This window comes from Aotus nancymaae, unplaced genomic scaffold (assembly GCF_030222135.1).
Source record: "Aotus nancymaae isolate 86718 unplaced genomic scaffold, 86718_ANA_hifiasm-v0.15.2.pri h1tg000053l, whole genome shotgun sequence".
Taxonomy (NCBI): Eukaryota; Metazoa; Chordata; class Mammalia; order Primates; family Aotidae; genus Aotus; species Aotus nancymaae.
Window position 1 is genome coordinate 23,343,014 of NW_026988467.1, and position 25,265 is coordinate 23,368,278.

The 25,265-nt window shown below is 46.1% G+C and overlaps 1 protein-coding gene across 5 annotated transcripts in view; it reads left to right on the forward strand.

The window, feature by feature from the left end:
• Positions 1-24,710, forward strand: part of ARID1A (AT-rich interaction domain 1A) — an 84,087-nt gene extending 59,377 nt beyond the window's left edge. For 2 of the 5 annotated variants that reach the window (XM_012439924.2, XM_012439922.2), the window contains exons 5-20: positions 4,549-4,789; positions 5,078-5,167; positions 5,842-6,009; positions 6,643-6,952; positions 9,328-9,473; positions 9,564-9,673; positions 10,936-11,145; positions 14,241-14,448; positions 15,576-15,708; positions 15,894-16,066; positions 16,431-16,581; positions 16,663-16,797; positions 16,882-16,978; positions 17,400-18,291; positions 18,654-18,784; positions 21,628-23,522. In XM_012439924.2, the coding sequence (XP_012295347.1) occupies positions 4,549-4,789; positions 5,078-5,167; positions 5,842-6,009; positions 6,643-6,952; positions 9,328-9,473; positions 9,564-9,673; positions 10,936-11,145; positions 14,241-14,448; positions 15,576-15,708; positions 15,894-16,066; positions 16,431-16,581; positions 16,663-16,797; positions 16,882-16,978; positions 17,400-18,291; positions 18,654-18,784; positions 21,628-23,361 (4,929 nt within the window). In that variant the 3' untranslated portion in view covers positions 23,362-23,522. Of the gene's footprint in view, positions 1-4,548; positions 4,790-5,077; positions 5,168-5,841; positions 6,010-6,642; positions 6,953-9,327; positions 9,474-9,563; positions 9,674-10,935; positions 11,146-14,240; positions 14,449-15,575; positions 15,709-15,890; positions 16,067-16,430; positions 16,582-16,662; positions 16,798-16,881; positions 16,979-17,399; positions 18,292-18,653; positions 18,785-21,627 lie in introns of all 5 variants that reach the window. The other 3 variants (XM_012439920.3, XM_012439921.2, XM_012439923.2) reach the window with 3 other exon arrangements.
• Positions 24,711-25,265: the final 555 nt, after the last annotated feature.

The window sequence follows — 25,265 nt, forward strand, 5'->3', positions numbered from 1 at the left end:
GTTCAAGACAAGCCTGGGCAACATGGCAAGGGCCCCATTTCTACAATAAAAGTTTAAAAATTAGCTGGGGACCAGGTGTGGTGGTGGCTCATGCCTGTAATCCCAGCACTTTGGGAGGCCAGGGTGGGTGGATCGCCTGAGGTCAAGAGTTGAAGACCAGGCTGGACAACATAGTGAAACCCCATCTCTACTAAAAAGAAAAAAATTAACTGCATGTGGTGGCATGCTCCTGTAATCCCAGCTACTCAGGAGGCTGAGGCAGGAGAATCACTTGAACCTGGGAGGTAGAGGTTGCAGTGAGCTGAGATCATGCCGTTGCACTCCAGCCTGGGCAACAGAGTGAGACCCTGTCTCTCTCTCTCTCTTTTTCTCTCTTTCTCTCTCTCTCGCTCTCTCTCTCTTTTTTTTTAAGATGGGGTTTCACCATGATGGCCAGGCTGGTCTTGAACTTCTGACCTCAGGTGATCCACCCACCTCGGTCTCCCAAAGTGCTAGGATTACAGGCATGAGCCACAGCGCCTGGCCACCCTGTCTCTTAAAAAACAAACAAAAATAACCCACAAAGATACACACCAAATTGAACAGTGGTTTCTCTATTGAGGGCAACGGAAAGACAGCCTTTGGGGGCTTTGGCTTCACCTATAATATCTGAAATGTTTTTATCATGAGAATGTTTGTGTTTTACTTGTATAAGACAAAAATGATCAAGACAAAACTTTTTCTTTTTCTTTTTCATTTTTTTTTTTTTTTCTGAGACGGAGTCTCATTCTGTCACCCATGCTGGAATGCAGTGATGCCTCTTGGCTCACTACAACCTCTGTCTCTCTGTTTCAAGGAATTCTCCCTGCCTCAGCCTCCTGAGTAGCTGGGATTATAGGTGCCCACCACCACACCTGGCTAATTTTTTTTTTTTTAAGACCAAGTCTTGCTCTGTCACCCAGGCTGGAGTACAGTGGCATGATCTCTGCTCACTGCAGCCGCTACCTCCCAGGTTCACGTGATTCTCCTGCCTCAGCCTCCTGAGTAGCTGGAATTACAGGTGTGTGTCACCACGCCCAGCTGATTTTTGTATTTTTACTAGAGACGTGGGGTTTCACCATATTGGTCAGACTGTTCTTTAACTCCTGACCTTGTGATCCACCTGCCTTGACCTCCCAAAGTGCTGAGATTATAGGCGTGAGCCACTGCACCCAGCCTAACTTTTGTATTTTTACTAGAGACGAAGTTTCACCATGTTGACCAGGCTGGTCTCTCGGCTTAGCCTCCCAGAGTTCTGGGATTATAGGCGTGAGCCACCGTGCCTGGCCTAAAACATTTAATTTTTTTTTTCTTTTGAGACAGAGGCCCTCACTGTCGCCGGGGCTGGAGTGCAGTGGCACGATCTCAGCTCACTGCAACCTCTGCCTCCTGGGTTCAAGTGATTCTCCTGCTTCAGCCTCCTGAGTAGCTGGGATTACATGCACCTGCCACCATGCTCAGCTAAATGTTTGTATTTCTAGTAGAGACGGGGCTTCACTACCTTGGCCAGGCTGGCCTCTAACTCCTGACCTCATGATCCGCCCACCTCGGCCTCCTAAAGTTCTGGGTTTACAGGCATGAACCACCACGCCTGACCAACATTTAATTTTTCAAAGTGATTTGAACTGAACCAAGTTTTCGTCTGATGGATGGATCCTTGTTTCCTATTCTGTTCTGAAATACACTTCTTTTTCCTATAAGCAGGAAAGTTCTTATTACCAGAAGCTGGTAGTTTGATAAGGAATGAAGACTGTGAAGGACTGGGTAAAGAAATCTCCTGGTCCCTAAAACACAGCCTTGAGTTGTGGGTTTTGCTATAGACTGTAGGGTCTAACAAGTGCTTTTTGAGGCCCTTTCTACTTACAGTGGCCCTTGTCATCTTGCTGCCTCTTTTAGTTTGTTCTTGGCTCAGAGGCCAGGATGTCCCTGGTATAACTTAGCCCTTAAAATAGGGATAGGGCTGGGCATAGTGGCTCATGCCTTAAAGAAACACACCTGGGCCATGTGCAGTGGCTCACGCCTGTAGTCCCAGCAGTTTGGGAAACCAGTGTGGGAGGATTGCCTGAGCCCAAGAGTTTGAGACCACCCTGGGCAACATGGCAAAACCCCTTCTCAACACACACACACCCCCACACCCCTGGGCAACATGACAAAACCCCTTCTCTATACACACACACACACACACACACACACACACACTTACCCTGGGCAACATGGCAAAACCCCTTCTCTATTCACACACACACACCCCTGCTCACCATGGGCAAGATGGCAAAAACCCCTTCTACACACACACATGCACGCACACGCCCCTCCAGATGTGGCTCAGAAGGCTGAGATAAGAGGATCATTTGAGCTGGGCAGGTTGAGGCTGCAGGGAGCAGGCATCATGCCAGTGTACTCCAGCCTGGGTAACAGAGTGAGACCCTGTCTCAGAAAAAAAAAAAAAAGAAAAGAAAACCAGGGATGGAATCTCTCTCTTGGGATTAACCTGAAGCTCTTTATAGCTCCAAATACTTTAGTCCTTCTAGAAAGAGAAGATGTCCTTTGCTATTACCTTGTGGTTGGCCTCTTGAAATCATTCTGTGCTGGAACGAATCCTCATTGCATTTTTAAAGTATGCTGTGGCATACCTGGCCTGTTTATTACCAATAAGAAAGCTAGCATTTTCTGACTTCTCAGCTAGCATAGAGAGCTAGACACAGGCACAAATGCGCATCTACCTACCTGCCTTCAGTGCAAACTTTGTCTCCAAGAGCTCAGCAGAAATGCTCCCAGCCTAGTGAAGTAGCCAAGTGGTTTGTGGAAGGTCCACCCAGCTTGGATTACTAAAAGAAGAGCCTAAAAGATTGTCCTCTGACCTTCAGCATTACTATCAGATCTTAGAGTCAAAGTCACTTTCAGCCGATCTTTCCAAGATGAGCTTGTTTGTGTGAGCAGGAATAGACTCAAATCAAACTAACTTGGATCTGAACTCATTGAGATGTGTGGTGTTTGGGGTTTTTGTTTGTTTGTTTGTTTGTTTGTTTATTGTTGTTGTTTTTAGATGGAGTTTTGCTTGTTACCCAGACTGGAGTGCAGTGATGCAATCTCGGCTCACTACAACCTCCTCATCCCAGGCTTAAGTGTTCCTACCACCTCAGCCTCCCAAGTAGCTGGGACTACAGCTGCGCACCACCAAACCTGGCTAAATTTTTTTTTTTTTTTTTTTTTTTTTTTTTTTGTATTTTTAGTGGAGACAGGGTTTCACCATGTTGCCCAGACTGGTCTCAAACTCCTGGGCTCAAGCAATCTGCCCACCTCAGCCTCCCAAAAGGCTGGGACTAGAGGCATGAGCCATTGCACGTGGCCCATATGTGTTTCTTTAAGATAACTCTTTTCTTTACCATTTAAGTATCAGGGTTTTCATCATTTCTTCGATTACAGTTAGTTCCCAGCCTGAAGTAATGTTGCTAGAGAATGAACATGGGACAGGGGATGGAGTTAGGATACATTTTCTGGGGTGAATACTTTTCATATTGAGCTCCTGTTTGCTAATACTGGAGTTTGTTGACCTAGAATGAATTCTTTATTGATTAATTTAAGACAAAGCCTACAAATAAATACCACTATTTTATGTTTTCTCACTGAAAAACATAAAAGCTGGGAAAAAACAGAATTTGTTCAACTGGCAAACATTTGTTGATTACTGTTATAGACCAGGTGTTAGGAGTATAGTCCCAGACCTTCTTGGCAGTTAAGAAATTGTATTTCTCATCCAGTGTATCTCTTTCCTACCTCCTACCCCTTATGTTACAAAGTATAGTGACTTGGAGTGAGTCCTTGGCAAATGGAGGCTATGATAACCTATAATAATCATCATCATCATTGTAATATGTAATAGAAGGAAAGGGGATCTATAAATGTTTCCCAAACTTGTTAACATTCTCTTGTAGCTCCTGGTACCATCCTGGCAGTATTTTGTGAAGTTCTTCTATTAGAAAAGAACTGAAGCCACTGAATTAGTTGCTTCCTTGTGACTGTAGAAGTTAGGACTGGTAAAGAAGATGGTGTTAGATCTGCTTCTGAGAGGATAGAACAGGAGTTAGCAAATACAGATAGGTTTTTATAAATAAAGTTTTATTGGAACACAGTCACACCATTGTTCACATATTGTCTGACTACTATTGCATGATAGTTTCAGAGTTGAGTGGTTTTGAAGGAGGCTTTATGGCCAGGTTTTTATAAATAAAGTTTTATTGGAACACAGTCACACCATTGCTCACATATTGTCTGACTACTATTGCATGATAGTTTCAGAGTTGAGTGGTTTTGAAGGAGGCTTTATGGCCCACAAAGGTCTAATATATATTCTGCCCGATCCTTAACAGAGTTTGTCATATGTCAGTTATGGTATCATGACTAAATAACGTGTGTGATTATGTTTGCTCTTGGTTATTTAAGGAAAACACTAAGCAAGTAGTAGGATTATTGAAAGTAGAATCTTTCTGCCTAATATTACTAATCCACGTTCTTATATGTATGTTCTAGGATCTATCTGGTTCAATAGATGACCTCCCCATGGGGACAGAAGGAGCTCTGAGTCCTGGAGTGAGCACATCAGGGATTTCCAGCAGCCAAGGAGAGCAGAGTAATCCAGCTCAGTCTCCTTTCTCTCCTCATACCTCCCCTCACCTGCCTGGCATCCGAGGCCCCTCCCCATCCCCTGTTGGCTCTCCCGCCAGTGTTGCTCAGTCTCGCTCAGGACCACTCTCGCCTGCTGCAGTGCCAGGTACCCTCAAGTGCTGGGCTTTAGGGAGAGGGAAAGGTGACTGGCCCCAGTAATATTAAGGAGCCCTAGTCTTCCACTGGCAGAGAGAGCATCTCTGGCTCATGCCTGCATAGTTTCCCCCTTAGCATTTGGAGAAGGGAGATCCGAACCTGTTGGCTGGATCTCTTTGTTGTGATACTGGGAGATACTTGGCCTCTCCATGAGCCATTTCTAGCTCTGAATTGACTTCCTAGCTAGAATTCCCAGGCTTAGCCATGATATACTTACGTTGTTCTTTGTCTGGAGCAGGCAACCAGATGCCACCTCGGCCACCCAGTGGCCAGTCAGACAGCATCATGCATCCTTCCATGAACCAATCAAGCATTGCCCAAGATCGAGGTGAGAGCCTGGGAGTTGGGGAGGGGCGGGGAGCTAGGGCAGACACTTGAGTGCCCTATGCAGTAGCTTTTGGAGAGCTGTTTGACCATGAAGCTTAGGGGACAATTCCTGCAGCAAATTGTTTTTATATTCTTTAAAAGTTAATGTAATAATTATACTTATTTATGGGGTACATAATGATGTTTCAATAGAAATAGTGATCAGATCAGGGTAATTAGCAGATATATACTCTCAAACATTTATCACTTCTGTCTGTTGAGACCCAGCAGCAAATTGTGAAGTTAGAGTGGGCTTGGCCATGTTAGTATTGTCTCCATTTCTCAGTGCTTGTGTGTGTTTTGATGGTTGCCCCCTTACATTTTGCCTCATTTGGTCAGCAATTGCTGAAGACTGAGCGTTCAGTCTTCACTCATTTAATCATTCATTTTGGTTTTTGTCATAGCTCTTTGTCTTATCAAACCTCCATTTAGTAGAAACAGTTGGCATCCATGGTTAATGGCTTATGTCACTCTGAAGGTGCCTAAAAGGACACACCACTATATAGAAAATCAGATAGACTTCCCTGCAAGTAGTTGCTAAAGAAAATGTGGATAGTAAAGTCCCAGGATAAGGAGGGAGAGCATTTGTTCGCATTGTATAAAGCTAATAACTTCATGGATACTACCCACGAATAGGTTATATGCAGAGGAACCCCCAGATGCCGCAGTACAGTTCCCCCCAGCCTGGCTCAGCCTTATCTCCGCGTCAGCCTTCTGGTGGACAGATACACACAGGCATGGGCTCCTACCAGCAGAACTCCATGGGGAGCTATGGTCCCCAGGGGGGTCAGTATGGCCCACAAGGTCAGTATACTACCCAGTTAGGAATAGATAGTGGTGAGAGGAGGAAACAGTTCCTTGTCTGATATGTTGCCATCTAGCTTGTAACCCTGTAAGAGAAGGGCTTGTCTTTTGCCTTAAATCCACCCAGCCCAGGCCCTGAAGTAGGGCAGTGCAGAATTCCATTTGTCTCCACTTACTCTGTCACCACGCGAAAGTCTTTTAATTTCATTGAGCACAGACAACTAATAGATGATAGCTATTGCTTATTACTTTTTTTTTTTAAGTGAGTAAGTCATAATGGAATAGATCTTTGCTCAAAATTGCAGCCCTAGGCAGATCAAAAGTTGAGTATCTTACACAGAGCATGGAGATAGAAAGGAAGTTATCTTCTTCTGGAAGTTGAAGTGCCTGTGTGGTAGCAAAGCCAGGCTTGCTCTGTGCTGACTTTAAGATGGAGGGGATAACTAATACCTTCTTTTACATGCTTTTAGCATCCCCCCCTTTTTCTCATGGAGATGAAGACTACCATAAAGTTGGTCTCTTTCCTAACCTAATTATTGAATGACAGTGTTTGGTGTTTTAGAGTTGAGAGATATTAGAGAGTTGCTAGTGAGTCACTAACCAGTTCTCTGTCTTCTCTTCCTCACCTCTCAGGTGGCTACCCCAGGCAGCCAAACTATAATGCCTTGCCCAATGCCAACTACCCCAGTGCAGGCATGGCTGGAGGCATAAACCCTATGGGTGCCGGAGGTCAGATGCATGGACAGCCTGGCATCCCACCTTACGGCACACTCCCTCCAGGGAGGATGAGTCATGCCTCCATGGGCAACCGGCCTTATGGCCCTAACATGGCCAATATGCCACCTCAGGTTGGGTCAGGGATGTGTCCCCCACCAGGGGGCATGAATCGGAAAACCCAAGAAACTGTTGCCATGCATGTTGCTGCCAACTCTATCCAAAACAGGTAAGGCCTGGGAAGTGGAGAGGGTATCAGTGCAAGAAAATGTATTGTAGGGCCACTGAGGTTACTGAGATGCTTCTGGACCTAAACCAGAGGGGAAACATGAGTGTGTGTATATGAAGTGTTAATTCTTACATAGCTTAGACTGGTATGAAATTTCACAGCACCAAACATCATATGTAAAGAGCTTTTAAAAGAGGTTTTTGGCTGGGTGCGATGGCTCATGCCTGTTATCCCAGCACTTTGGGAGGCAGAGGTGGACAGATCATTAAGTCAGGGGTTCGAGGCCAGCCTGACCAACGTGACGAAACCCTTGTCTCTACTAAAAATACAAAAATTAGTTGGGTGTGGTAGTGCGCTCCTATAATCGCCACTACTCAGGAGGCTGAGGCAGGAGAATTGCTTGAACCCAGGAGGCAGAGGTTGCAGTGAGCTGAGATTGCGCCACTGCACTCCAGCCTGGGCAACAAAGTGAGACTCTGTCTCAAAAAAAAAAAACAAAAAAAAAAACAGGTTTTTGTGGGGTATTTTGTTTTTTGGGGGGGACTTTTGAGATGGTGCCTTGTTCTGTTGCCCAGGCTGAATTGCAGTGGCATGACCACAGCTCATTACAGCCTCGACTTCCAGTCTCAAGTGATCCTCCCACCTCAGCCTTCTGAATAGTTAGGACTACAGGCACACCCCACCACACCTGGCTAGTGTTTTTTTTTTTTTTTAATTTATTTTATTATTATTATTATTATTATTATTATTATTATTATTTTGAGATGGAGTTTTGCTCTTGTTGCCCAGGCTGGAGTACAATGGAGAAATCTTGGCTCACTGCAACCTCTGCCTCTTGGGTTCAAGTGATTCTCCTGCCTCAGCCTTCCGAGTAGCTGGGATTACACCACCATGCCCGGCTAATTTTGTATTTTTAGTAGTGATAGGGTTTCTCCATGTTGGTCAGGCTGGTCTTGAACTCCTACCTCCAGTGAGCTGCCTGCCTTGGTCTCCCAAAGTGCTGGGATTATGAGCATGAGCTACCATGCATGGCCTTTTTTTTTTTTTTTTTTTTTTTTTTCAAATAGAGATGGGGGTCTCACTATATTGCCAGGGCTAAAGACAACTTATTTTGATTTGTAAAATAAGTGTTCAGAGTAGTTGGTTTAACTTCTATCAGTGGGTTTTTAATGATACTTATGTCTTGGATCTCTGGTGTTGTAAATAGCGGATGGTAAGCTTGTGGTTTACCATTTCTCCTACTCTTTTGTATGGTCCTACATGTTGACTGTGGTGCTAGAGTGCAGAAGGCTAATGTGATTAGGTTTAATGACTTCTTTAGACACTAAATCTTATTGAATTGTTGATGAACCAAGGTAGAATAGGGTGATTGACTATAAAGAGTTAGATTTGGTAGAACTTCAGAATAATGGAAGTGCAAAGTTTGCATTAGGCCCATCAAGAAATAATGCAAAGCCACCTCTGGGTGCTATGCTGAGGGTTCTGGTCTGATTGGGATTTGGCATGACAAAAAGTGGTACAGTTCGGCATTTCATCTATGCCTTTTGCCATAGAGAGGACCCATAAATGAAAATACATTTGGAGGTGGCTTTGAGGAAGGCAGTACTTATAAGACACAGCAAGGTTCTGTTCTTCAAAGAACTGTACCCTTTAAAATTGAGCTATTGTGGCCAGACGCAGTGGCTGACACCTGTAATCCCAGCACTTGGGAGGCCAAGGCAGGTGGATCACCTGAGGTCAGGAGTTTGAGACCAGCCTGTCCAACATGGTGAAACCTCGTCTCTACTAAAAATACAAAAAAAAAATGCCAAGTGTGGTGGCAGGCACCTGTAATCCCAGCTACTTGGGAAGCTGAGGCAGGAGAATCACTTGAACCCAGGAGGCGGAGGTTACAGTGAGCCAAGATCACGCCACTGCCCTCCAGCCTAGGTGACAGAGTAAGACTCTGTCTCAGAAGAAAAAAAAATAGAGCTATTGTTTGCTATCTAGAGCTTGAACTCTCTTGGTATCTTTCGTGGGAGGTAGAAGATAAGAAAATCTAGGTGTTAGCTGGACATAGTGGTGCATGCCTAATAGTGCTAGGCACTCAGGAGGCTGAGGAAGGCAGATCATTTGAGCTCAGAAGTTTAAAGCTGCAGTAAGCTATGATCACACCACTACACTCCAGCCTGGGTGCCAGAGGAATACCCTGTTTCAAGAAAACAAATTAATTAAAGAAAAATAGTATCTGGATATTGCGAAGTTCTAGTTTTTGGGACCTATGAATGTTTTCCTTTTAATTATAACTGGATGACCACACAGCGCTATTTGGCTCAAGTTCAAATCTAAAAGCTCATAGTCTAACCTTTGTCTCTCTCACTTTCCATCTTCCTTAGGCCACCAGGCTACCCCAATATGAATCAAGGGGGCATGATGGCAACTGGACCTCCTTATGGACAAGGGATTAATAGTATGGCTGGCATGATCAACCCTCAGGGACCCCCATATTCCATGGGTGGAACCATGGCCAACAATTCTGCAGGTAAGTCCTCATCATTCTCACTAGAGATTTCTTTAAGAGTCACATCACAGCTAAACTTACTGGACTTGATTTTTTTTTTCTCTTTTACAGGGATGGCAGCCAGCCCAGAGATGATGGGCCTTGGGGATGTCAAGTTAACTCCAGCCACCAAAATGAACAACAAGGCAGACGGGACACCCAAGACGGAATCCAAATCCAAGGTAGCAATTTTTGTCTTGGCTCCTTTCAACTTTGTGTGTCCTGTCTTTTTCAGTGTTAGGAAGGAAAAGGAAAAAAAAAAAGAGTGACAAAATCCCAGCTTTTTATGACACCGGAGTAGATAGTCTCTGAAAAAGCTGCTGTTGCCTCTTCTTATCATGAAGGGTCTCAGAATAATAGTTTAGTGATTTGGGTCTGGGTTGCTCTAAGGGATCCTGGTGAATAACATAATATTCTCACAGCTGTTTGTTATGGAGGAAATGCCAGACCCTGCAGCATCAAACTCTCTGTACTGTTTGGCTGGTATCCTCTGTGAAACCGTGCCTCCTGTACTCAAGCACTGATATATAGGACGTGCCATGGGCAACTAGTTGCTCTTCTCTTCCTGAACCTTAGCAGCAGGAATGGTAGCCTGTTTTCTGTAAAGAAGGAGATAAGGCAGATGAGGCTTGAGTCCTCAGCTTCCCTTAGGTTGCTCCTGGGCGTGATGTTAGGCTGTGTGGTAGCCATGGGTCCTACTCAGCATTTAGTTCATTTGAAACATTTCTGTCCTTTGCCATACCTTACTTTCCCTATCTATGTAAGTAGGGAAAATAAAAATTATAGCTGCTACCTCCTGTGAATCTTATCCTCTGGCTCCCAGCCCTTTTGACCATCTTCCTGTCTTGGACAGGATGATATCCAAAGCCCTTCAACCAGGTGGGAAACCCTTTGCTTCCTTTCTTTAAAAGAGGCAAAGAGTTTCTTTTCGTTTTAGTCCATCCCATTGCCTCAATATCATGTTGTGAGTTTTTTTATTTCTCTGAAACACAGTACTTAAGTATATTCAGGCTCCTGGGTAGTAGTGTGGGAGTAGTAGCGGCTTTGATGTCAGCTGGACAAGGATTTGATACTCACCCTGCCACTTAAAAGCTATGAGATCTTAGGCTTTGCCTCCTGGTGCCTGCTTCCTTATCTTTAAAAATTGGGATAATTTTATAATACTTATAATATAATTTATATATAATTTACAATACCTAATATATAAAGGCATCTAGCACAGCACCCAGTACATAACATATATTCAGTGTTAGCTTCCTTCCTTTATAGGAAAAAAAAAACCTAGTTCCCTTTTGGCCCTTCAACCTTATGAAGGCAAGGCAGGTGTTAGTGACCACCCCAGAGTAAGAAGCTTTAACACTGCTCCAGTCAAGAGACTTCTGAGACCCTTAGCATAGGCTTTGAATCTGACCCATTCCTATGAATTTTGACCTGAACCTTCCAGAAATCCAGTTCTTCTACTACAACCAATGAGAAGATCACCAAGTTGTATGAGCTGGGTGGTGAGCCTGAGAGGAAGATGTGGGTGGACCGTTATCTGGCCTTCACTGAGGAGAAGGCCATGGGCATGACAAATCTGCCTGCTGTGGGTAGGAAACCTCTGGACCTCTATCGCCTCTATGTGTCTGTGAAGGAGATTGGTGGATTGACTCAGGTGAGTGGGTGCCTAACACTTGACTGCCCCTGTGGTTTCCACAAACCCCTTTCTAGGTACTCACTGGCTTCGTGTGGTACCATGCATCCCACAGGGACATCATCCTCTCCTGCTCTCTGAGTCGAATATTGATAGACCAGGGAGCACAAGTTTCCCAGAAGATAAGGCAGGAAGCAGAGACCTCCCTGGTAGTGTGAGGCTTTGGCAGTAAGTTTAACCTGTATCTAGGGTCCCACTAAGTTGCAAAGCTAGGGAAAGTCTGTGGACATTCCAATTCCATGGGAGACAATTTGGCATAGTAGCAAAGACAAGATTTGGGGAGATGGACCTCGTTTTGAATCCCTTCTTAGCCACTTACAACATATATGACCCTAATCAAGATGTGTAACCACTCTGAACCTTAATTTCCTTATTTGTAAAATATAAACAGTATATAAACCACTAGACTATCACAAGTTAGAAATAATGAACAAGGCTTTCAGCAAGGTTTCTGCCACATAAATCGGCCTGCAAGATGGTATAGAGGCAGCCAGAGGAGTTGTAGATCTTCTCATTACTGGAAGCTTCCCAGTGGAAATAGGATTTCAGGAGCTGCTTGGTAGAAATAGTTTATTATAGAGGAAGAAGTATTAGGAAATTAATGTGTTTAGTTATTCTGTATGGAAGACTTAAGTGAATACTTGAATTGTACACCAACCAGAGCTTGCGCCTACTCTGTTACCTTACAGTTTTGTAGACTCAGCCCAGGAGGCAAACAGGTGAAGCAGCATAGACAGACAGCAGACTATGCCTTGTGGACTTCCCTCCTGTGCATGTTCTGTAGTCAGCAGACCAGAAGCCTGCTGTTGGATCAGTTTGTGGCTGAGCTCAGGGAGGCGTGGCAGGGAGGGACTTATTCCAAACCTTCTAAATCAGAAGAGGAAAACAGCTGTCACCAGCAGAAAAGAAAGTGATTGGAATGAAGCCAGCCAACAGTCAGTTATGAATTCCTTCTCCCTTCAGGCTTTATTCCCCTCCCCCACAAAGGAAAACAAAACAAAACAAGACACGTGCGTACTGCCACATAACTGGCATGAGAAGCAAAGCCACAGAAGGCTTCTGAGGTGACTCCATGTATATTCTTGCCATTCTTCCTGATACTTAGATCTCATAGTCAAGCCTTCCCTGCCTATAGGGAAAGGGAGCATTGAGTTAGGTTTCACTCACTTCTGATTGGGTGGGCTTCAGGGTTCACTGAACCTAGGATGAGATGCAGAGAGAATCCTAATGCCTGAGCCTGTCTTCCAAATTGCATAAGGATGCAAACCTTTAAAATGCCATGATTATAATCAAACTTTTATAAAGACAGTGATAAATCAGTGGCGAAAGAGTGCTATTTATAAGTTAGTTTGTGAAGACTCCCAGAAAGCAAAAATGAATCTTCAGCTTATCTAAAGGATTAGTAGGGTTTAGGTGGAAGGAGTGGCCAATCCAGTAGACTGGCCTAGATGATGTAGAGATGGGAGTCTGGATATTTCCCACCAAGGCCATCTCCTACCATGAAGACTTAGCTCAGGTGTTACCCACTCTAGAAAGTATTTCTGGTCACCTCTGCCCCATCTAGGTTGTCCCCCTCTGTGGCTCTTTAAACTCCTCTCTGGTATCATGGGTACCATATCAGCAGACATTTTAACCTACTGAACTTCCTTTGTGTATAGGGACTGGAAAATCCTTGTTCCCAGGCCTTGGGACAGGCTTACCATATGGTAAATGAATAAGCATAAGAATACATGAAGAATAAGACCTGTCCAGCTAGAGCAGAAAGACTAATTGTAGGGAGCATCTGGGAAATGGGCTTGGTCAATGTGCCCTGAAGCTGAGAGAAGAAGGCAGAATTGTAGGTTGGCTGCTGGGGAGGTGCAAAAGTCATAAGGCGGCCCTGGGCCAGGTGCAGTGGCTCACATCTGTAATCCCAGCACTTTGGGAGGCCGAGATGGTTGGATCACCTGAGGTCAGGAGTTTAAGACCAGCCTGGCCAACATGGCAAAACCCTGTCTCTACTAAAAATACAAAAATTAGTGGGGCATGGTGAACCAGGCACCTATAGTCCCACTACTTGGGATGCTGAGGCAGGAGGATCACTTGAACGCAGGAGGCAGAGGTTGCAGTGAGCCAAAATGCCACCACTACACTCCAGCCTGGATGACAAAGTGAGACTCTAAATAAATAAGGCCCTGAACATCTGGACAATTAGGACAGTGACTGATGAGGTAAAGGACCTGTGGTTGTTTGTCACTGAGATATGTAGGGGAGCAGTGGCACAAGAATGTCAAATTTTCAGGGAGCGCCATGCCAAGAAAAAAAATCAGATGTGTAAATCCCCAGTTTGATAAAGCAAGTCAAGCAGGGTAGTCATTGATACTATCGCCAGTCTCCATTTTATAAAATGTTAGTTTTTATTAGTATATTTAAAATAGGATTTAAGGCCAGGTGCAGTGGCTCAAGCCTGTAATCCCAGCACTTTGAGAGTCTGAGGAGGATAGATCACTTGAGGCCAGAAGTTCAAGACCAGCCTGGCCAACATGGTGAAACCCTGTCTCTACTAAAAATAGAAAAATTAGCCAGGTGTGGTGGTGCACTCCTATAATCCCAGCTACTTGGGAGGCTGAGGTAAGAGTATCGCTTGAGCCTGGGAGGCAGAGATTGCAGCAAGCCGAGCTCATGCCACTGCATTCCAGCCTAGGCGACAGAGCGAGATTTATTTTTTCTGTCTCGGAAAAAATAAGATTTAAATATGCAGATAATTTGTACACCATTTTTCAGCAGTGTACTAAAAAACTGGATTCTGAATTCTGTTCCATTAGTTATGTGAAATTTGCCCTGTTTTGAATAAGCACAGTCTGATAGTTGCAGTAGAACATCCTGAGGGTAAAACGAAGCCAGCTGCAGATTTAACACTTGTTGTGAACTATCCACCAAGCAAGTTTAACTTTTGCAATTACCTAAGAACTGATTCTATAAAGATGAATTACCTTGCAGCCTGATAGGGCTTGTGGCTTATGGGCAGGAAAACCAGGCGGGAGATATACCCCGACTCTTCTGGTTTGGTTATACAGGTCAACAAGAACAAAAAATGGCGGGAACTTGCAACCAACCTCAATGTGGGCACATCAAGCAGTGCTGCCAGCTCCTTGAAAAAGCAGTATATCCAGTGTCTCTATGCCTTTGAGTGCAAGATTGAACGGGGAGAAGATCCTCCCCCAGACATCTTTGCAGCTGCTGATTCCAAGAAGTCCCAGCCCAAGATCCAACCTCCCTCTCCTGGTAAGGATGGGGTCAGCAGCCCCACCAAGGCTGAGAGGGCCTATTGCACCTGCCTCCAGCAGGATATGCCAAGGATCTATGCTCTGCCTTGCCCTACCACAGAGCTTAACAGGTTGGCTGACTAGAGAGAGGGCAGTGGAAACTCCCCTGGGAGGTACTCTTCAGTGGCCCTTAAATTTTAATTTTTGTTGTGCACCTGGCAACTTGCCAAATGTTTGTAAACTGGTGAATGGTAGGGGCACAAGAGGAGTGGGGAAACTGACAAATGGCAGCAAAGCAGGGCCATCTGGAAGCTTTGACCCATTGATGTCAGCACCTTAGAATGCAGCTCAGGCTAGAGCCCTGAATTCCCCAGGGAGCTGAGATAGTAATGAATGAGGAGGGAGTGGGGAAGGGATATGAATGGAACTCTCTGATGGGAGTGCCTCTGCCTACCCTCCATTCTGAGAGGAGGCTGAGACCTAGGGCGAGCCTGGGGAGGGAAGAAGGCCAGGGTGCCTGGAAGGTGGGTGTAAACACATGTGCCCTGGTGTTGACCTCTGAGGGTGTAATGAGTGCCTGAGATGACTCATCAGCTGGGGAGGCCTCAGCAGTGGGATATCTACTGCCGGGAATGGTAACTATTGGAAACATGAATTACTAGTAGTTTTGTGCTCATCAGCTTAGAAGAACATATGAACTTGAGGGATGACACTATGCTGAATGCTTTAGGAGCTCCTAGGCTCCTAAAATGCATCCCAGATTTGGGATCCCACCCTACCCAGGATTTGGGAGGTTCTGACTGCAGCTCATGTGCCAGCATTACAGGGTTTAATAGGTTAGACAAGGTCCTTGGAGAAGTGAAGAGAAATAGCCAGGGAAGCTGGCAGTGACTCAAGGAATCACCATCATGGTGATGTCATAGCCACATCACTTCTTTTCTCTACATGTAAAACAAAAAGAGCTACAAACCCCTCAAATTCCCCCTTTATGACCTGGCATTGCAGATCCTCTGATAAGAATGGCGATCACGCTTGAAAGGCCTTAGAAAGAACTTTCCCAAGAGATTCTGGGTCATTCATGTGTTTTTATGAGAGTTAAACACTTCCACGCCAAGCAAACTGCTCAACTTGCTTCTCTGTCCACAGCGGGATCAGGATCTATGCAGGGACCCCAGACTCCTCAGTCAACCAGCAGTTCCATGGCAGAAGGAGGAGACTTAAAGCCACCAACTCCAGCATCCACACCACACAGTCAGATCCCCCCCTTGCCAGGCATGAGGTAAGGCCCAAGAGCAGGGGCGGATGGTTGGGGGGATGGGTGGAGATAAGTGCATAGGAACTCCTTTGCAGCCCAAGGGTGGTCCCTGCCTCTGCCTTCTCAGCCAGTGACTCCCGTGTGTCCTGTGTTAAATTGAAGGAATTGGTCTATCTGGGGTTTAATTGGTTTTCCTCACTCTGGAGCAGGAGCAATTCTGTTGGGATCCAGGATGCCTTTAATGATGGAAGTGACTCCACATTCCAGAAGCGGAATTCCATGACTCCAAACCCTGGGTATCAGCCCAGTATGAATACCTCTGACATGATGGGGCGCATGTCCTATGAGCCAAATAAGGATCCTTATGGCAGCATGAGGAAAGGTGACTGATCTGATTGCTATTGAACTTGTGCTCTTAAAGACAGGGCCAGTGAAATGGGGGAAAATCTTGAGTGATTCAGGGTTCTTGTGGAGCCATCCTCTGAGATAATGCATTTCCTGTCCTAACTACCCCTCTTCATCCCTACCTCCTTTGTCTCTTCCCGGGCCTCACCTTGACATCCCTTAAAAAGTACATGCTTTTTGCTGGTTGGGGCATCTTTAGATCTCTGTTTTGAACTTGTCTGGAAAACAGTGAGATCAAACCTGAACTCTGAAGAGGGCCTGGGTCTTTGGATTAGGCAAAGTGTAGATTACTAGTCTTGCCAACTTGCCAGTTTGTTCACTGCCTGCCTTTCTACACTCAGCTCCAGGGAGTGATCCCTTCATGTCCTCAGGGCAGGGCCCCAACGGCGGGATGGGTGACCCCTACAGCCGTGCTGCCGGCCCTGGGCTTGGAAATGTGGCAATGGGACCACGACAGCACTATCCCTATGGAGGTCCTTATGACAGAGTGAGGTAAGCATGGGCCCAGCTCCTGTCCACCCCCCAGCACCCAGAGCTATAGTGGGCTCAGTCTGCTTCTCCAATTTTCTTTAGGACGGAGCCTGGAATAGGGCCTGAGGGAAACATGGGCACTGGGGCCCCACAACCGAATCTCATGCCTTCCAACCCAGACTCGGGGATGTATTCTCCTAGCCGCTACCCCCCGCAGCAGCAGCAGCAGCAGCAACGGTGAGTAAAGCCTGCTCTCAGTGCTGCTGTGGCTCAGGCTTTGCCACTGCCCACCCTGATCCTGTGTTTCTTTGCCTCCTGTAGACATGATTCCTATGGCAATCAGTTCTCCACCCAAGGCACCCCTTCTGGCAGTCCCTTCCCCAGCCAGCAGACCACAATGTATCCACAGCAGCAGCAGGTGAGGAGGGTAGCTGGGAATGGACTGGCATGCAGATTCCCCTTGAAAGTTAGTTACTAAACTAATGTGTTAAAGTCTAAGAAGCTCACTTTAGATATTTTGGCATTCTTCTCTCATCTCACTGGCCAGTCGTGGCCGAAGAGCCAAGTCCTCTATCTCTTCTGTTTGGAGCTGGAAAGGGCTAGAAATAGACCTTATTTTGATTTTTAGGTTTTGTCTATTTTTCTACTTAGAGCAAGGGAGGGGAAGAAAGAGTGATGGTTGCTTTTGGAAACAACTTAAAAAGACAGTTTGTTAAGGTGATTCCCTTGTTTCCTTGGAGTCTGTGTCCACCATTCATTTGGTTGTAGCCGTCTTGGCATCTGTGGGCTTTATGTCTCTGAGTGCAGAGTATTAACTCCTCTGCTTGTCTCTGCCTTAGAATTACAAGCGGCCAATGGATGGCACATATGGCCCTCCTGCTAAGCGGCATGAAGGGGAGATGTACAGCGTGCCATACAGCACTGGGCAGGGGCAGCCTCAGCAGCAGCAGTTGCCCCCAGCCCAGCCCCAGCCTGCCAGCCAGCAACAAGCTGCCCAGCCTTCCCCTCAGCAAGATGTATACAACCAGTATGGCAATGCCTATCCTGCCACTGCCACCGCTGCTACTGAGCGCCGACCAGCAGGCGGCCCCCAGAACCAATTTCCATTCCAGTTTGGCCGAGACCGTGTCTCTGCACCCCCTGGCACCAGTGCCCAGCAAAACATGCCACCACAAATGATGGGCGGCCCCATACAGGCATCAGCTGAGGTTGCTCAGCAAGGCACCATGTGGCAGGGGCGTAATGACATGACCTATAATTATGCCAACAGGCAGAGCACGGGCTCTGCCCCCCAGGGCCCCGCCTATCATGGCGTGAACCGAACAGATGAAATGCTGCACACAGATCAGAGGGCCAATCACGAAGGCCCGTGGCCTTCCCATGGCACACGCCAGCCCCCGTATGGTCCCTCTGCTCCCGTGCCCCCCATGACAAGGCCCCCTCCATCTAACTACCAGCCCCCACCAAGCATGCAGAATCACATTCCTCAGGTATCAAGCCCTGCTCCCCTGCCCCGGCCAATGGAGAACCGTACCTCTCCTAGCAAGTCTCCATTCCTGCACTCTGGGATGAAAATGCAGAAGGCAGGTCCCCCAGTGCCTGCCTCGCACATAGCACCTGCCCCTGTGCAGCCCCCCATGATCCGGCGGGATATCACCTTCCCACCTGGCTCTGTAGAAGCCACACAGCCTGTGTTGAAGCAGAGGAGGCGGCTCACAATGAAAGACATTGGTAAGGAGACCTCCCTGATTGGGTTGCCTAATCTGCCCCTTTTTGTCTTGTCCATTGTTCCCTCCACCTTAATATTCTGGATGAGGTTGAATCTGGTCCATTGTTGACTAAAATAGAACCAAAGAACTTTGGAAAAGGAAGAAGTAAGCTAACTAAAGGTTTTCCTTCAAAACATTGCCATACAATGACATCCTAGACAGATAGCTTAGAAGCCACGAGGGGCTGGTGTGTGTCATCTCCCAGACAGGAACTGCCTTCCACTTTGTGTTAATCTTCAGAGTAGCCTGACTGATGGGGCAGCCCTGGGGGTGCCTTCAGCTAACCTGGGCTTGGTGGATGGACGACATGGAGGTTTATTTCAGGAACCCCGGAGGCATGGCGGGTAATGATGTCCCTCAAGTCTGGTCTCCTGGCTGAGAGCACATGGGCATTAGATACCATTAACATCTTGCTATATGATGACAACAGCATCATGACCTTCAACCTCAGTCAAGTGAGTACCAGTGCCTGGGGAAGATTGAGAGGGTTTGGGTTCTTAGTGTAGACAATGGGAATGTCTCATCCTTAGCCACCTTGATATTTCTCTCTTGTAGATATCTTCCATGCCAGTACTTTGCTTCCTTTGCTTCTGGGCACAGGCCCAGGATCTTGAGAATAATGATAGTTTGTTTTAGGTATCATTATGTTGATGTTTAACACAGGATTGACTTCAAAGGGAATTTGGGAGATACTTTGTGGTATTAGTAAGAAAGCAGATTCTATTGATGCCAGTGGGGACACCATATTTTCTAGAAGAATCTGGTGGGTTTTTTTTTTTTTTTTTTTTTTTTTTAATAGAGATGAGGTATCACTATGTTGCCCAGGCTCATGAACTCCTGAGTTGAAGTGATCTTCCCAAAGTGCTAGGATTACAGGCATGAGCCACCAGGCCCGGCCTGAATCTGTGGTCTTTTTATCAGTGAGCAGAGCATGTTTTTTCCATTTTTCCCTTCTTCTTGAATAGAAGGGATCTTTAGAATAGTTGGGGGATTTGGTTGTTTAGCAATGTCTTTCGAAGCTGATTCTTCAGACCCACCCTCCATAGGATGTGCACACCAGCATAGGTGCTGGGAAGAGTTTGTGCTGCATCATTTTACTCTCTTTTGATCGTCTTCAGTACCTACCAACCTGTATATCAAGGAGCTGACTTATTAATAGTTACCAATTATTGTGCTCTTAATTTTGTGCCACGTCCTTAATATTTTATTTCATATCATCCTAGCAACAGCCCTCAGAGACAGGAGATGTGGCCATTTAGAGATGAGTAAATAGGCTCAGAGTCTTATCCTTGTTGAGGTTCACATAGCTATCAGTAGAATCTATCTGATTCCTAAGCCTGATTTTATTTCCATTGTATAATATTGCTTACCATGAGAAAGGAAAGGAAAAATTTTGTAAGAGCAATTTCCATATGCCAGGTATTTGATATCTCCCATTTACACCTCAGAGCAACCCTGTAAAGTCGAGGAATTTTTATCATTTTATACAGCTAGTTCCTGGAAAAGTCAGAATTTAAACCTAGATCAAATTTGTTGTTGTTGTTTTGTTGTTGTTGTTGTTGTTAAGAGATAGGGTCTCGCTCTGGCACCTAGGCTGGAGTGTAGTAGTGCCCTCATGGCTCACTGCAGCCTCAAACTCCTGGCTCAAGCAATACTCTTGCCACAGCCTCCTGAGTAGCTCGGACTACAGGCAAATGCCACCATATCCTGCAGTTTATTTATTTATTTAGAGACAGGGTCTCACTCCATTACTCAAGCTAGAGTGCAGTGGCGCAATCACAGCTCACTGCAGTCTCAACCTCCTAGGCTCAGGTGATCTGAGATCCTCCCACCTCAGCTTCCCAAGTAGCTGGGACTACAGGTCCCAGACATGCTCGGCTAATTTTTTCTTTTCTTTTTTTTTCTTTTTTTAAAAAAACCAGTGTTGGGATACTGGTTGGGCGCAGTGGCTCACAGCTGTAATCCCAGCACTTTGGGAGGCCAGTGCAGGAGGATCATTTGAGGTCAGGAGTTCAAGACCAGCTTGGCCAACATGGCAAAACCCCATCTCTATAAAAATACAAAAACTAGGCCAGGCGTGGTGTCTCACCCACTAGGATTACAAAATTCCAGTAATCCTAGAACTTTGGGAGGCCGAGGTGGGTGGATTATTTGAGGTCAGGAGTTCAAGACCAGCCTGGCCAACATGGTGAAACTCCATCTCTACTAAAAATACAAAAATTATCTGGGCCTGGTGGCATGCACCTGTAATCCCAGCAACTTGGGAGGCAGAGGCAGAATTGCTTGAACCCATGAGTGAGCTGAGATCATGCCACTCCAGCCTGGGCAACAGAGCTGGGGTCTGCCTCAAATTATATATACACACACACACACACACGCACAAAAATTAACCCAATGTGGTGGCAGCCGCCTGTAATCCCAGCTACTCTGGAGGCTGAGGCAGGAGAATCACTTGAACCCAGGAGGCAGAGGCTGCAGCCAGCTGAGATCACACCACTGTACTCCAACCTGGATGACGGAGCGATACTTCGTCTCAAAAAAAAAAAATGTTGGGATTACAGGTGTGAGCCACTGCTTCCAGCCCCTAGATCTAATTTGAAAGCCTTATTTTTTTTCCATCTGCTTACTGTTCAGCCAAAGATTGTGACTGGAGGAGGAGTGTTTTCTTCTAGAGGTAAATAAATGGCCTACATATTGTCCAAGGTAGAATTTGGGTCTCTGTAGCACCAGCTTGGACCAGTGTTTGGAGAGCTGAAGCCTCATCCCACTCCTTATGCTGCAAGATCCATGGAGTTCCAGCCCCCTGGACTATTGGGGAGCTTAGAGAAGAGAGCTATGAACATCTGCCCACATTGCATTCTCTTCTCTTAGCTTGAGTTGGGTCATCCCACCATGCCTAAGCTTGGGCTCCACTTAACAATGAGATGGAGAGAGTGTCCTAAAAGAGCCAATGGCAATGACCACCAGGTTGGAAACTGGCCTGGTGTAGAAAAGCAGAAGATTGGTTGGGGAAAGAGGAGGCTAAGAGATGATTGGCACTGGTAGGTGAGGTGCAAAGCTGTTTGCTAGTGTTCTTGGAGATAGGCTTATGGGAGGGTAGATTGGGCAGAAGGAAGAACTTTGTGTTGGGCATAGAAGAGGTTAAGATGAACAATTTGCCCTGTGGAGAACCTTTGGGAAAAGAGCAACTCTGCCTCTCCCAAGTGATATAGAAGACTTGGAGAGGTCTCTCAAGTCAAAGATTCTGTTCTTAAGCCACTTTTCTCCCTAATTTATTTCCTGTTCTTTTTCTTTTTAGCTCCCAGGGTTGCTAGAGCTCCTTGTAGAATATTTCCGACGATGCCTGATTGAGATCTTTGGCATTTTAAAGGAGTATGAGGTGGGTGACCCAGGACAGAGAACGCTACTGGATCCTGGGAGATTCAGCAAGGTGTCTAGTCCAGCTCCCATGGAGGGTGGGGAAGAAGAAGAAGAACTTCTAGGTCCTAAACTAGAAGAGGAAGAAGAAGAGGAAGTAGCTGAAAATGATGAGGAGATAGCCTTTTCAGGCAAGGACAAGCCAGCTTCAGAGAATAGTGAGGAGAAGCTGGTCAGTAAGTTTGACAAGCTTCCAGTAAAGATCGTACAGAAGAATGACCCATTTGTGGTGGACTGCTCAGATAAGCTTGGGCGCGTGCAGGAGTTTGACAGTGGCCTGCTGCACTGGCGGATTGGTGGTGGGGATACCACTGAGCATATCCAGACCCACTTTGAGAGCAAGACGGAGCTGATGCCTTCCCGGCCTCATGCACCCTGCCCACCAGCTCCCCGGAAGCATGTGACAACAGCAGAGGGTACGCCAGGGACAACAGACCAGGAGGGGCCCCCGCCTGATGGACCTCCAGAAAAACGGATCACAGCCACTATGGATGACATGTTGTCTACCCGGTCTAGCACCTTGACTGAGGATGGAGCTAAGAGTTCAGAGGCCATCAAGGAGAGCAGCAAGTTTCCATTTGGCATTAGCCCAGCCCAGAGCCACCGGAACATCAAGATCCTAGAGGATGAACCCCACAGTAAGGATGAGACCCCACTGTGTACCCTTCTGGACTGGCAGGATTCTCTTGCCAAGCGCTGCGTCTGTGTCTCCAATACCATTCGAAGCCTGTCATTTGTGCCAGGCAATGACTTTGAGATGTCCAAACACCCAGGGCTGCTGCTTATCCTGGGCAAGCTGATTTTGCTGCACCACAAGCACCCAGAACGGAAGCAGGCACCACTAACTTATGAGAAGGAGGAGGAACAGGACCAAGGGGTGAGCTGCAACAAAGTGGAGTGGTGGTGGGACTGCTTGGAGATGCTCCGGGAAAACACCTTGGTTACACTCGCCAACATCTCGGGGCAGTTGGACCTATCCCCATACCCCGAGAGCATTTGCCTGCCTGTCCTGGACGGACTCCTACACTGGGCAGTTTGCCCTTCAGCTGAAGCCCAGGACCCCTTCTCCACCTTGGGCCCCAACGCCGTCCTTTCCCCGCAGAGACTGGTCTTGGAAACCCTCAGCAAACTCAGCATCCAGGACAACAATGTGGACCTGATTCTGGCCACACCTCCCTTCAGCCGCCTGGAGAAGTTGTATAGCACTATGGTGCGCTTCCTCAGTGACCGAAAGAACCCGGTGTGCCGGGAGATGGCTGTGGTACTGCTGGCCAACCTGGCTCAGGGGGACAGCCTGGCAGCCCGTGCCATTGCAGTGCAGAAGGGCAGTATCGGCAACCTCCTGGGCTTCCTAGAGGACAGCCTTGCCGCCACACAGTTCCAGCAGAGCCAGGCCAGCCTCCTCCACATGCAGAACCCACCCTTTGAGCCAACTAGTGTGGACATGATGCGGCGGGCTGCCCGTGCGCTGCTTGCCCTGGCCAAGGTGGATGAGAACCACTCAGAGTTTACTCTGTACGAATCACGGCTGTTGGACATCTCGGTATCACCGTTGATGAACTCACTGGTTTCACAAGTCATTTGTGATGTACTGTTTTTGATTGGCCAGTCATGACAGCCGTGGGACACCTCCCCCCCCCGTGTGTGTGTGCGTGTGTGGAGAACTTAGAAACTGACTGTTGCCCTTTATTTATGCAAAACCACCTCAGAATCCAGTTTACCCTGTGCTGTCCAGCTTCTCCCTTGGGAAAAAGTCTCTCCTGTTTCTCTTTCCTCCTTCCACCTCCCCCTCTCCACCACCTCACGCCTTTCTGTTCCTTGTCCTCACCTTACTCCCCTCAGGACCCCACCCCATCCTCTTTGAAAAGACAAAGCTCTGCCTACATAGAAGACTTTTTTATTTTAACCAAAGTTACTGTTGTTTACAGTGAGTTTGGGGAAAAAAAATAAAAATGGCTTTCCCAGTCCTTGCATCAACGGGACGCCACATTTCATAACTGTTTTTAATGGTAAAAAAAAAAAAAAAGGAAAAAAATACAAAAAAAAACTGAAGGACAAAAAAGGTGACTGCTGAACTGTGTGTGGTTTAATGTTGTACATTCACAATCTTGCAGGAGCCAAGAAGTTCGCAGTTGTGAACAGACCCTGTTCACTGGAGAGGCCTGTGCAGTAGAGTGTAGACCCTTTCATGTACTGTACTGTACACCTGATACTGTAAACATACTGTAATAATAATGTCTCACATGGAAACAGAAAACGCTGGGTCAGCAGCAAGCTGTAGTTTTTAAAAATGTTTTTAGTTAAACGTTGAGGAGAAAAAAAAAAGGCTTTTCCCCCAAAGTATCATGTGTGAACCTACAACACCCTGACCTCTTTCTCTCCTCCTTGATTGTATGAATAACCCTGAGATCACCTCTTAGAACTGGTTTTAACCTTTAGCTGCAGCGGCTGCGCTGCCACGAGTGTATATATATGACGTTGTACATTGCACATACCCTTGGATCCCCACAGTTTGGTCCTCCTCCCAGCTACCCCTTTATAGTATGACGAGTTAACAAGTTGGTGACCTGCACAAAGCGAGACACAGCTATTTAATCTCTTGCCAGACGTCGCCCCTCTTGGCGCGATTCTGTACAGGTCTCTGTAAAAAGTCCTTGCTGTCTCAGCAGCCAATCAACTTATAGTTTATTTTTTTCTGGGTTTTTGTTTTGTTTTGTTTTCTTTCTAATCGAGGTGTGAAAAAGTTCTAGGTTCAGTTGAAGTTCTGATGAAGAAACACAATTGAGATTTTTTCAGTGATAAAATCTGCATATTTGTATTTCAACAATGTAGCTAAAACTTGATGTAAATTCCTCCTTTTTTTCCTTTTTTGGCTTAATGAATATCATTTATTCAGTATGAAATCTTTATACTATATGTTCCACGTGTTAAGAATAAATGTACATTAAATCTTGGTAAGACTTTTGTGAAGCTTTTTATTGTTTTCAAACTAAAGCTTGACCTTTTTTGGGGGTATGGGGTAGTCCTGTTTTTGCAAACCACCCTTAATGTGAGATCTCTACTAAATAGTGGCATCCTGGACCCTGTCATTTATTTACCATATTCCAAAATAAGACACAAGGCAACCTCCAACTTAATGACTTATATTATCTCTGGACTGGCTCTTTTCCCTGACTCCAGACTACAGCATTCAGCTACCTTCTTGTCATCCCTGCTTGAGAGTTTACTTTGAACATGCCAAAGCTAAAATGTCCTGTCTTCCCCCACTTGAAACCTGCTCCCATAGTTTTTTTTCTTTTTTTTTTCCTTTTAGTAAATGGCAACTCCATTCTTCTGTCACTTGACCAAATAAATTATTGACTTCTTTTCACTTCACATTTAATCTGTTAGCTCTCTTCATAAAATAACCCTCAATCCCACACTACTACTACTATAGTTCAAGACACTGTCATATCTTGAATTCTTGAAATACCTCCAAATTGGCCTCCCTGCTTCTGCTTTGCCTGGGTGAATCTATTC